This window comes from Salarias fasciatus, chromosome 17 (assembly GCF_902148845.1).
Source record: "Salarias fasciatus chromosome 17, fSalaFa1.1, whole genome shotgun sequence".
NCBI lineage: Eukaryota > Metazoa > Chordata > Actinopteri > Blenniiformes > Blenniidae > Salarias > Salarias fasciatus.
The window spans coordinates 6,533,903-6,547,203 of record NC_043761.1 but is presented as its reverse complement, the minus strand read 5'-3'; the positions used below and the strand labels follow the sequence as shown (position 1 = coordinate 6,547,203).

Here is a 13,301-nt window from a genome sequence, read left to right as displayed (position 1 = left end):
AATATTGAAAAAAGGGAAAGTTGAAAAAGGTTTTTCATTGGTGTATGCCTGCAATGTCTGATTGTGTTATTAAAAGCCCGAATAACTGCATGTTATTTTTATGTTCAATCTATTAATGCAGTAATTCTAAATGTGAAACGAGCATGAAGTTGCAACTGAAAAAAAATTGCTATTGTCGTCGTGTATGACAGTCCCCGACCAGAGGGGGCGCTGCAGGCGGCATGGGTCGAACTGACGACCGGAATTAAAACAACAAGGTGAACTTTAAACAACATGGCGGCGTCCAAAGAGCAGTCATGCCGGGCAGAAAAAAACCTAAACTTACATCAAAGTTGATAGTTTAATCAGCTGCAGATCGTCTCTGCGGATTTCGCCTCGTTTTTTAACCTGTGACGTTTTGTGGAGCGGCTCATGTTTGTTCCCAGGGCTGTTAGCATGGCCGCAGCCTGCAGAGTTAAGGTCAGGTCGCTGCTGCCTCTCAGCCGAAAACTCTCCACAGACCACCCCGGCTTCCAAGGTGGAGCTCCGGCCGAGCCCCCCGTTCCTCCCCCGACACCCCCTGTGCGGGAGCGGAGGCTCCGGAGGGATCCCAGCGGCCGCTCCGTGCTCCTCTTCCCCGGGCAGGGCAGTCAGTTTGTGGGCATGGGCAAAGGGCTTCTCAAGTACCCCAACGTGAAGGAGATGTTCTCCGCGGCGCAGAAGATCCTCGGGTATGATCTGCTGGCCCTGTGCCTGCAGGGCCCGGAGGAGGAGCTGCAGAAGACGGTGCACTGCCAGCCGGCTGTGTTCGTCACCTCTCTGGCTGCTGTGGAAATGCTCCACGATAAAAACCCAAAGGTGAGGCTCACAGACGTAGTTACATCAGTTAGTGGGAGGAAGATGCTCTATAATTTGGATGTAGATTTCAGAACGAAAATTATTGAGAATAAATAGCTGGACTATACGACCAGCATGCAGACACGTCTTTTATAGGTACAGTGATGTTTCTGCTCTTCTTCACTCCAATGAACAGAAGTTTAGTGAAATCGCAACAAATCAGCTGCTGACTGTTCAGAACAAATAGCTGAACTCTGCTTGTGTCCACAGGCCATCGAGATGTGTGCTGCTGCTGCAGGTTTCAGCGTTGGAGAATTTGCCGCTCTCGTCTTTTCTGGTGCCATGGAGTTTGCCGAAGGTATCTGTCGACTTGCTCTCTGCTTCTTCTACATCACACTGACTGCAGCTGCAGGTAATTCACAGCTCCTGTTGTGTCTCATCGCAGCGCTGTACGCAGTGAAGGTGCGAGCGGAGGCCATGCAGAGAGCCTCGGAGCTTGTTCCCAGCGGGATGCTGTCGGTCGTTGGTAGACCTCAGGCCCAGTATAAATACGCCTGTGTGCAGGCTAAAGAGCACTGCAGGAGGCTGGGGATGGAGGAGCCCGTGTGCTCTGTGGCTAACTACCTGTTTCCTGATGGCAGGGTCATCGCAGGGCACCAGCAGGTACAACACCTTCATGTCTCTGAGGTTTTATTGCAGCGTCATTCAGTAAAACCACAGAAGTTTCATGATAGTTGCAGACAAGCGGATTTGGGTTACGTCTTTGTATTGTTGTTTTCCCAGGCCCTGGATTTCCTCCAGCAGAACTCACGACAGCTGCAATTCATGAGGACCAAGCGCCTGCCGGTCAGCGGCGCTTTCCACACCGAGCTGATGGCGTCGGCCACGGAGCCCCTCAAAGAGGTGCTGAGGCAGGTGGAGGTCAGTCTGCAGCCACATAAAGCCAAACTCTGAAACTCTAATAATACAAGAGATAGTTTTTATTCATTTATTACGTAATACTACTGCTTCTGCTATTCATATTAATAAGAATTCAGAACACAAGATTTTCACATGCAATTTTGGTCCTTTTTTAAATAAATGTGAAACCCCCTCCCTTCCAGGTGCGGCGTCCCGAGATCAGCGTCTACTCCAACGTGGACGGGAAGCGCTACATGAGCGAGAGCCACGTGCGGCGGCAGCTGGCGAAGCAGCTGACGGCGCCGGTGAAGTGGGAGCAGACCCTGCACGAGATCTACGAGCGGGCGCAGGGCGAGAACTTCCCCCACACGTACGAGGTGGGGCCCGGGCGGCAGCTGGGCGCCACGCTCCAGAAGTGCAACAGGAAGGCCTTCCAGACGTACACTCACGTGGACGTGGTGGCGGACGAGGACTGAATGATGAGCAAACTGCAAGCTCCTGTGGGTGCTGCTTTGTTGTTTCTCAAGTACTTTTTAAATGAACAGGACTCTCACGTTTGTGTTTGTTAAGTTTATTTGCATCAGATTACAAAAAAAAAAAAGCATTTTTCAACTCTGCAACAGAAAGTCCAGCTCCCTTCATGTCATGCTCAGCAAGGCCACATATCGTTTGTAAAAATCTCTATATCCAGTAAGAAACGAATGCAGATACAAAAGACTGCAGGCCAGCAACAGTCCACTCATGGAAAACAGGCCTTTTTCCTTTCTTTCTGTTTTTTTCTTTTAATATTAATACAACTGTGAACCAACACGTCACTGCTACATTATTCTGACCAACTCATGAGGCAACACTGTGAAACTGATTCAAACTTTTCACTGACTTTCAGCTTCAACGTCTCCTTAAATCCTTGACTGGTACAAAAAGAAAAGTAAACAGCACGAGGAGGAAAAAAAATCAATAATTTTCACTCAATTTGCAAACATGTTTTTTTTTTTTCCCCCCTTTGGTTGAAAGTACAACCAGCCGATGAAGACCTGCTTATGGCTTTTTAGGATTTCCACTCCAACCAGAGAGCGCCGAGGACGCTGACTGCCGCTAGCAGGGCCACCAGAGCGCCTCTGGTCCAGCCAGCGCAGACGTCTGGCTTCAGACTGCACACCTGGGAAACCAAAGTCGATAGAGAGCTTTAATAAAACCACCAGGAAAAACAAATCGTCACATCTTGCGCGCTACAAGCTGTGAAAAGCACAAGTTTTAGTCAGAATCATATAAAACACTAACACTTCCATCAAAATCTGGATTTTAAACTACCAAACATGAAGTCACTCAGTATTTACAGGAGTAAATTTTATTGCTTTAAATTACAAATTATATTTGTAAAACATGACCGTAAATGGATAACAGTGAATGTAAATGATAAAACAAATATTTTTATTACATCTGTCTGTAATTACACTTGATCTCATGGAACATTTTTATTTCTTATTTATTTTTTTACTTTTTGCTCCTGATGATGCAGTGTTTGTACCTTTGTGCCTGATTTGAAGGTTGTGCATAGTTTTGTCACAGAGCAAAACCAAAGACACAAACTTGGATATAACATAGAGATGAGAGGAAGACTCACCCAGGTAGTGAAGGCCTTGGTTCTGAGGAGGCTCTGCCCACCCGTGGTGTTCGCTATCCAGGCCTTCACTGCTGCAGACAGACCCTGAACGCCCCACAGCTGACTGTGAACATCCCTGGAACAGAGAGGTACAAGATTTAAGATATTACCACCTTTGTGCACTATGTGGCAGGAGTGAGATACCAGAGTGAGGCTGAATGTCCGACTGACTCACCACACCATCTGGTGGTGTGATATGGTATTACAAGTCAGATCAGTTACATTGTTTTGGGATGTTTTACACAATAATCTGCCGTTTTATCCACTGACACAAAGATTTAACCAGGTGAGTGACATTAAAAAAGAAAGATTGATGGTGATTTTTTTATACCGATAGATGGTCCGGGTCAGAGTCCGGGCCGGTCCCAGCAGATGTAACGGAGCCGGGAGTCTGTCCGACGGCCTGGTGGCCCACTCGCGGTCCAGCTGGTCACCCAGTGCAGCCAGCTGACGGCCAAACTCCCGTGCAGCCCTGTCGCTTATTCTGAAAGTGGAACAGGGAGGTTTTAAAGATTTTTCGTTGAAATTCATTTTTGTGGAGTGAAATGTTATCAGGCTCGTAATCAATGTTTGTGAGGCAGATGAGAGAGTTTGTTATTCAGGAGTAATTTAAACAGAAATATCCAAAGTTTAGATATCGAATAACTTTAATCCAGACTAAATTATGGGACCAGTTGGCTGCAGAATAGCTTATTCACTGTGATTCTATCAAAAAGATGTCATGATATAAAAAAGGTAAAGGAAGTTTAAAAAAAAAAATTTAAAAATTGAATAAGTGAGTGTAAAGCATACAAAGTATTATTAGAAAATGTGTAAAATGTATGACCATAAGTCACATATTCAGCTTTGCTGCTCATCCCACAAATGCGTGTTTCTTTACAAATTTGGTGAAATTTCAAAGACTTTTCTAACAGCTTGATCTGTTTCATCAAAAAGCAAATAATCAACTATACCGAATTTTATTTACTTATTCTTAGTAAATATCTGCCTGTGTGAGTATGTGTTTACCTGTACTTTTCCTTATAAAATCTGTGGTGATCTGTTGGAAAATCACTGAGTATAATATTTAACCATCTGATGTGGATAAATGTTGATTTATTCATGCCTGATTGGCGCCGTGCCACAGGAGGGAGCAGCTGTCCTGTTACCTGAGGGTCACGTCAAACGGGGCCCCGGAGCCCACCTCCCCAGGTCCAGCCTGGAGGGACACGGCGCGGCTCTGCCGTCTCGTTTGCTCCACCATCGTGTCTTCTGCAAGGGGACACAGCAATCACTTGATATCATGACAGGCGAGACGGATCATCAGCCACAGATACTGGCTGGGCCGCTTCAAAGTGTTGACTCCCAACGTTCATAAACAGGTTGTGTAAATAGTGGGTCATGTGACCAGGATAGGTGGTGGCTGTTACCTGGCCGGAAAAAAACAGGCCCTCCCAGGTTTGAAGAGGTGATATCATGTGTTGGATGAGGTCCAACGGCCGCAGTCTACTTTCTCATCTGTACTCCATCTACGGTGTATTGCACTACCTTCATATTTATGACTACTTCACCCAAGGGACTGCTCACATGTGTTTGTTTTCATCATTGTATGTCAGAATTGTTGTCTGTTTTCACCTGTGTGCACCTGTCCCGTGATCAGCTCCTTTAATGCAAATACTCTTATTTCCATAACTCAAATCAACCAAACTGCCTTTTCAGCCTCAGCAACAAGACATCAAACATAACTGGCTCTGAAAAATGAACATTTAGTCATAAAACTTATGTTTCATTCACAATACTGACAAAAATATATATGAGAAAGTATTTTATGATGAACAGTGTTTTCAACATTTTGATGTCAAAATATCTATTTTGTGTCTTTAATTGTGGGTAATTCAACTATATAACTACAATAACTCATGGGGGGCCCATTTTAAAGCATGATCACTTGTTACTGGTTTGCCATATTGTCAAAACACAAGAGATGTACTCACCTTTCTTAACCAAAGCAAACAAAGGTCGTTTTGAAGATCATAAACATGAAACCAGTAGACATATTTAAAGCCCACAACTTCAATATATAATAAAATCAGTACATCTAGATACCATATGGATATTAATTCGGATTTTCAAACCGCAATAAAACAGGTGCATCACAATAACTACAGAAAAATTGACAATTAACAAAAGGGAAAATACCTCTTTTTGTAGATTAAACTGGACGCCGCCCTGAAATAAAGACACACACATTGTAATTAAAAATACAAAGGATTAAATAAACATATGTTTCTTTTTCCGTGACTTACAGCAGCGTCCTTTAATCCGTCGTTCAGGTAAGTGCTGAAAATATGACTCGCCCCGCCTTTTACCTGATAGCTCTCACAGCGACCACTAGGGGGCGACACACGCTCTTAACCTCACCTGTGTTGTCATTTGGTTTGATTACTCATTTGGTTTGAAACCCTAAAATATACTTTAAAAGTACTCCAATATATTTGGACTACTTATAGTAACAGCATATGTATCTGTAAAGAAAATATCATAACATGCATTTAGTTATTATTACACATGATAAAAAGCAATTCATACACAAAAACATTTAAAAATGAAACATTTCAGGTTTATTTTTTAATACCTTTTTTCGGTGGTGGTTTCTCTGTGTGTTTTGGGTAGGTGTGTGTGTGTTTTGTTTGATTGTTTCTGTTGTTGTCTTGTTCCAATTATATTAAAATATTGTTTTATGGCCATTATGGGTTAAAAGTTAATCTAATACAAAATTCACTTATTCAAGATTATGTTGTACATCATGAAAGCATAATCAGTGCATTAAAAGTGTAAAAGTCATATAATACATAAAACCACTTTGATTTTGACCTGGAAACAAGCTTGTATTTAGACGGCGTGAAACACTGCCCCCTTCTGGTGGACATTCTGAATGACTTATGACGCCCTGCATTGAGTGTAGTGCTCCCCCTGCTGGCGAGTCATGAGTACGAAGTCCTACAGTGAGCGTAGCGCTCCCTCTGCTGGACAGCTATTGGAACGACGTTCCTCACTGACGTCACTGCGTCCTCGGTTGCTAGGTTATTCTTCCGGCGGACCAAACCCATAACGACGTCTTTTTATGAGATATTCTTCTTCACATAATCGCGTGACATTTTCACTGTTCATTGAAACGTGGTCACTTTTTTTTTTTTTAAATTCTATTTAAGAACAAGAGGGCTTTTATTGTGACGTTTGCCCGCTGTGGGCGTTTTCCTCGCCGCTTTCAGCTTCACGACACTCGGATCGATGGATTTCTAGCCTGTTAGCCGTAAAGAAAGAGCGAGCCATGGCTGCAGCTGGATGCTAACGGTGACACAGGAGGACCGCTCGGATGTGGCTTTATTCCCGCACGCTGTCATGATGTGGTGTCAGTGACTGGGTGATGTCCGCCCAGCCTCTGCTGCAGCCTGCTAGCCTGCCCTGACTAGCTGCTACCGATGACTGGCTGTTTCCTGACATTCATCTGCAGGTCGCTCACCACACACACACACACACACACACACACACACACACACACACACACACACGTCGTGCTGCACAGTGACTGCATGCACATGTGAAATCTGCAGTGCTTCTCATGTTTCTGCTTCCCTCATGTTTTCCTGCTCCACCCCAGTGGGAGGCACCATGGCCGGTAAAGTCAAGTGGGTGACAGATATTGAGAAATCAGTGCTCATCAATAACTTTGAGAAGAGGGAATGGATTCAAGTGACCGAAAACGACGACTGGAATTTTTACTGGTAGGTGTTCTCATGCACTGTGCACCTACACTCAGAAAAGTGCATCTGGCAATAGTCCAACACAGAGTTTCTAAATTCCAGAAATTGGTTTTTGCAAGTCAGAAACTCAAAATGCATGGATTTATTGTGCAGGAGGGTGGCCGCATTACATTACATAGAAATGTTAAAGTCAGTTAGAATTATTCAGTTTTAATGTCCCTGTTTTGTGTTTTAATCTGATAAAAAAAAAAGATTTTATCAGAGTTGGCTTGTTAAACGTGATATGAAGGGTTTTATACCAATCATTTTAGGATTTCAAGTGACTTTTTGAAAAAAAGAAAATGAGTTGAAAATTTCAGAACAGTTTCCACAAATATCTTTTGTATTGTGTATAACATGAAAATAATGTTACAGAGGTATAAGTCCTACTTAAAAGTACTTGTGATGCACTATATGTTTTTTCCCTTTCTTATTTCAAATGTCTTTGTTTTCCAAACGTATTAAATACATATTTTGATAGAAATGATAGAAATAGAAATGAAATATTTTTTTAAGATTTCCAACTTTTTGACACATTTATACATTTCTGTATCCAAAACAAGTAACACTGTAAAATGGTGGGGGAAAAACCCTGGTCATTGAGATTGTTCTTACAGCTTTATTATTCTTCTCATATGATTCAGTGCATCGTTATGACTGCATTCACTACTTGTAACACCAAGTGGCGCCATCATGTCATGTCTGTGCCAATTCTACACATGGAACTTTGATGAAACTATCAAGAGGCAACAGTGTTACACTGATCTGTGTGCAATATTTAATGGAGCTTTTAGTTCCAAATGTCACTTGTAGTTACATGTTTTTTCACCAAGCATTAAACTCACTACTGCACTGAATGTTGTTACTTTAAATTAAAAAATCATTGCAATAAATAGGCATTCTTGTTTGAAGTGATTGTGGTTTTATTTTTACATTATATCATGTAAGAATAACTGCTGGGATCTTAGCAGCAAACATCTTAAAATTTAAAGAAAAAGGTGCACTGCGCTGTAGTTAAAGTCTACAGGTGAACTTCAAAAAATGAATGAATCAAGTCAAATTAGTGATATCTGTAAGCTCAGTTAAATAGATTAGATTGATATAGGTTATTAGTGTTTTAAATGTATAACTGTTGTTATCTTCAGTCATGCATGTGTTTAATGGTTATAAATCAAACCTTTATTTTCGCATATTTTTTTTTTACCTTCAGAAGATTTGGTGTTAGGGTTCTGCTCGACTTCAAAATAACCCAGTCTCTTGAAATCAGCAGTTTTAGCTCTGGAATATGTGATAATTGTCATTTCGGTGAGTTTAATGTGTGCATTTGGTGCAGGATGAGCATCCAGACCATCAGGAACGTGTTCAGCGTGGACACCGGCTACCGCCTGTCAGATGACCAGATGGTCAATCACTTCCCCAACCACTACGAGCTGACTCGGAAGGACCTGATGATCAAAAACATCAAGCGCTACCGCAAGGAGCTGGAGAAGGAAGGCAGTCCTTTGGCAGAGAAGGACGAGAACGGGAAATACATTTATCTGGGTACTTGCTGTTCACACAGAACGCTGTGAAGTTTTGAGACCACGGGTCTGATTTTGTGTTTACTCCTTCACTCTGTTCAGACTTTGTTCCCGTCACGTTCATGCTCCCTGCCGATTACAACCTGTTTGTGGAGGAGTTTCGTAAGAATCCATCCAGCACCTGGATCATGAAGCCGTGCGGCAAGGCGCAGGGAAAAGGCATCTTCCTCATCAACAAGTTGTCGCAGATCAAGAAGTGGTCGCGAGACAGCCGCACCTCCACGTGAGTTAGCAAAGACACAGCTGTTAAGAGAAGGTTAAGTTTTACACATATCTTATTTGATTGCTGATTCTTTTTCTTCTTCAAACTCAGGTTTGTTGCAGCATCCAGTGGTAAAGAGGCGTACGTCATCTCCCTGTACATCGACAACCCTCTGTTGATAGGAGGGAAGAAATTCGACTTGCGACTCTACGTCCTGGTGACAACGTATCGGCCCCTCAAGTGCTACATGTAAGCTTGGAGATGGGTTCATCCGTCCGTCCATCTTCATGTCACGCTAGATGTTCTTATATATTTTTGTGCTTTTCTATCACTGACAGCTTCTAAAAGAAGTGATCTGAAATGTATCCTCTGTCTGTTTGCCTCTCAGGTACAAGCTGGGCTTCTGCCGGTTCTGCACAGTCAAGTACACGCCCAGCACCAGTGAACTGGACAACATGTTTGTTCATCTCACCAACGTGGCCATTCAGAAACACGGGGTGAGTGTGTATCCTGTGGCTTCACAAGAAACATGGGTGCCTCTCTGTGCTGCTCGCAGTGGATTCGGCTTGTGATGGATTTTGGATGATAGTCCCTCAGTTAAAGTGCTCCCCTTTCATATGCGGAACACATCAAACATGTTTATCCCCCAGGACGACTACAACCACGTCCACGGAGGGAAGTGGACCGTCAGCAACCTGCGTCTGTACCTGGAGAGCACCAGAGGAAAGGAGGTGACCAGCAGGCTGTTTGACCAGATCCACTGGATCGTGGTTCAGTCGCTGAAGGCCGTAGCTGTGAGTCCGTGTTTATTTTGACTGTGGGCTTTTATCGCCAACTGTGTGCTGCAAAACTGATGTTTATTATCTTGTACTGTTTAGAACTTTGAAGATGCTTAGTGTGTGCGTGCTTTGTCACTTTTAAATAGGCATGGATTGTTTGAATACTTCAGAAATATAAAATCTGTCGGAGTCATAATTCTAGAATGTCATTTAATAGACAAGCCTTACTTGAAAGACCATTTTCTACACCCCTAGTAATCAAAATATATATAAAAAAAGGCCTTATCGAACATAATGAATCAACATAGAGTTCAAACATGAGTTTGATAAAGATCAACAGAATATTGTTTTGGGCAATTTTACATACTTGATGGACATCCACAAGCATTCTTGACTAGACAGTAGTCGAAAATGAAATGCATGTCTCTGTAGCGTCCGGGACTCCGTGCACACTTCTCTTTTTCACATGAGCGATCGGACTCATTTCCTCCCTCAGACCTCCATAACGTTACGTTCACCAGCCTGTGAGCCTCGCTACATTCGTACTCTGATTGCTTGACTTCCTTCCTTCCTCACTGATTCATTCATTCATCCTGCATTGAAACGTTCCTCATCAATCACATTCATTCGTCTGATTATTCCTCCAGCTGATTCAATCTGTCCTCTTCCTCCCGGCAGCCTGTGATGAATAACGACAAGCACTGCTTCGAGTGTTACGGGTACGACATCATCATTGATGATAAGTTGAAGCCATGGCTCATCGAGGTGAGTTATTGATCATTATATCAGGATTTTAGTGAAATAGTAACAGAGCTGCATTTCAACTGACAACGGGACAGAGATGAGACTCCGTATTAATCCAATTATGAGGCCGTTTAGTTTTTTCTTTTTTTCTTTTTCTGCACTGATTGTGACAGCTGTGCAACGTGCTGCCAGGTTTCCAGGCTAGGTCTGAACTATTTCTGTTCACAGACACCAATCGGGTCTATTCTGAGCGGCGTGGATTTGGTTGCAGGGCAATGAGCGCTCCTCAGTGAGGAACTTAAATTGCGTTGTGCTACAAACCTACTCAGTCTCCCGTTCCCTTCAGGTCCAATCATCTCACAGCCTCCTCTGTCATCCTGCTTTTAAAGTAGGTTCTTGAAGAAGTCGCATTATTGGAAAATAGAGTCAAATGAAATGTAGCAGGCCAGGACAAAGGCAGCGGGCTGAGTGAGGCACTTACCCCATCCCCCTTCGATAGCTCAGTTGGTAGAGCGGAGGACTGTAGTGGAATCACGGGAATCCTTAGGTCGCTGGTTCAAATCCGGCTCGAAGGAGTGGATTTTGTATGGCTCAACAGAATAAGCAATTATTAACAATCCCTGCAGGCAGCGTGTGTTTACTTAAGGAATCCATTACAAGCTGGAATATCAACTCTCTGGAATGCGTGACTCTGGAGCACAGAGAGAAAACAGATCCTTACATCACATAATATATCTCTGTTTATGAATAAGTTGATGCATCAGTTCGAATGTGTTTTTGAAAGTGGTTGTCTGTGTGACGCTCAGGTCAACGCCTCCCCCTCGCTGACCTCCAGCACGGCCAACGACCGCATCCTCAAGTACAACCTCATCAACGACACCCTCAACATCGTCACGCCCAACGGGGACATCCCCGACTGCCGCTGGAATCGCAGCCCGCCCCGGGAGGCCATGGGCAACTACCAAGTCCTGTGAGTGTTCGCCACGGACAGCCACACACACCGCGACCTCTGACTTCTCATATACTGATCCGAATCATTCCACTGGTGTTCTTACATCATTTTAGGTGTTGTATCTTCCTTCGATAGCTCAGTTGGTAGAGCGGAGGACTGTAGTGGCTACACGCTGTCATCCTTAGGTCGCTGGTTCAAATCCGGCTCGAAGGAAAGCCTTTTTAACCTGCCCATGGTCTCAGGTTCGTCATTGATTAACGGTGTGTTTGGGACACACACGTTTACTCACTGATAAATGAACGTAAAGTACATTTGGCACACGTCCTACGAAGGTACTTACTCATTAACAGAATTACCTGCTCATGTGGCTGCAGGTTCAGGTGACTGCTGTGTGATATGTCATATCAGATCTTTATGTATTTAATAAATGAAAAATAAAGAAATGCAGAGAGAAAACCCAACTGTACACTGTTTGAAGGTGTGTGAAGAAGTGTATGCTTTTTTTGTTAGTCAACTTTTTTACTTCCTGACTATTCTTATGCTCTAACTATAATTCAGTCATGTATAAAGACCGCAGTGTGTGTTAATTTGACCAGAAAGTGAACTGACAGAACTCTGACAAAATTTAGAGAAAATGATGGAAAGAAGATAGAGATTTGAACCAGCAACCTGAGGATGTCTGAAAATGCAACAGTAGCCCACTGCTCTGCCAATTCCACCCCAGGTTTGGTCCTGAGCATTCCCAGACAGATAATCCTCATGTGTTTCAATACAATGGGAGCAGGGAGGGGGGTGGTTGTTGTTTAAGTTAAGCCCCTCCCCCATCGCTCTGGATCTGCCTCTCTCCGTTCAGGTACGACGAGGAGCAGGCGCAGAGCGAGAACGCCGAGCGCGACCTGCGGAGCCGGTCGGGTCAGCCGCTGGGGTCAAAGGGCATTAAGGGGAGCGCGGGCGTCCGGCCCGCCGTCGCCACCTGGAAATGAGGCGATGGCTCATAAAGACCACCTGTGAGGCACACTGGATTCAAAAAGAAAAGGAAACGGACCACCCAGACTCTTTTTTTTTTTTAAGCCCGCCCGTCGGAGAACTTTCTCCTCTCTCCACATTTCAGAAACACAAACAACGAGGGCGCTTCCAAAGTGCCGCGCGGCTGGTTGTATGAATGAATGAAAACTTATTATGAACACATGCTGAACGTGTTCAAGGTCAAGTCAAACCTAACGTCGTCGTCAGCAGCAGCAGCTGTGGTTTTCAGCCCAAATTAAACTCCTAACCTATAAAAACCTCAATGGAACAGATGGATTTAGAGGGTTTGAGGTACAGAATTAAGTATAATCCAAGGATTAGCGAGCTGAACTATGCATGATTACTGATATTTACCTTGACCTGCCACACAGATGTGGATAAGAAGAAATATTGTATGGGAATTAAATGGTTCCATAGATTTTAAGAGGATCAATCGATCCGATAAATGCACATGATAAAAAGGTATAATTTAATAAAAGGCAGCTGGTAGCTGATAGGCAGAACTAGAAGCACTAAATGTGAATAGAGAAAATCATTTATCCTTAGTTTTTACATGTTAGAAAATCATTTATCCTTAGTTTTTACATGTTCAGTATTTATAAGAGTGTTTTTTACATAATATTAATTGCATTCCTTGCAGTATCACTTTATTTATTGCTTTAAGATTGAATTTTTTTTCCATCCGCTGCACAACTCAAATCATCATGAAAATATGTGAGAACTCTTTGATATAACCTGTTTTTTCCCTTCATTTACCAAAATATTAATGACTAAACCTCCATCTCTTTATCATATGGAGGTGGGCTGATTGATACTGAATAGTATTGAAACATGCTGCAAAATGGAGCACTTTAATT

The 13,301-nt window shown here is 43.2% G+C and overlaps 2 protein-coding genes and 2 non-coding genes across 4 annotated transcripts; all 4 read left to right on the top strand.

Moving 5' to 3' along the window:
- Window positions 1–263: 263 nt before the first annotated feature.
- On the top strand, window positions 264–2,526 carry mcat (malonyl CoA:ACP acyltransferase (mitochondrial)). The gene is made up of 5 exons (XM_030113393.1): window positions 264–837; window positions 1,087–1,174; window positions 1,262–1,479; window positions 1,600–1,737; window positions 1,920–2,526. Exons 1-5 carry the CDS (start codon window positions 412–414, stop codon window positions 2,190–2,192), a joined length of 1,143 nt encoding a protein of 380 aa, XP_029969253.1. The 5' UTR covers window positions 264–411; the 3' UTR covers window positions 2,193–2,526.
- Window positions 2,527–6,571: 4,045 nt separating this feature from the next.
- ttll1 (tubulin tyrosine ligase-like family, member 1) lies at window positions 6,572–12,453 on the top strand. Its single transcript, XM_030113392.1, has 10 exons — window positions 6,572–6,872; window positions 7,023–7,143; window positions 8,495–8,703; window positions 8,784–8,964; window positions 9,055–9,192; window positions 9,332–9,440; window positions 9,594–9,737; window positions 10,401–10,487; window positions 11,273–11,436; window positions 12,272–12,453. Exons 2-10 carry the CDS (start codon window positions 7,031–7,033, stop codon window positions 12,399–12,401), a joined length of 1,275 nt encoding a protein of 424 aa, XP_029969252.1. The 5' UTR covers window positions 6,572–6,872; window positions 7,023–7,030; the 3' UTR covers window positions 12,402–12,453.
- Window positions 10,956–11,041, top strand: trnay-gua (transfer RNA tyrosine (anticodon GUA)). Its single transcript is given in 2 exon segments — window positions 10,956–10,992; window positions 11,006–11,041. It is a non-coding gene; the product is annotated as a tRNA-Tyr (tRNA).
- trnay-gua (transfer RNA tyrosine (anticodon GUA)) lies at window positions 11,544–11,631 on the top strand. The gene is given in 2 exon segments: window positions 11,544–11,580; window positions 11,596–11,631. It is a non-coding gene; the product is annotated as a tRNA-Tyr (tRNA).
- Window positions 12,454–13,301: the final 848 nt, after the last annotated feature.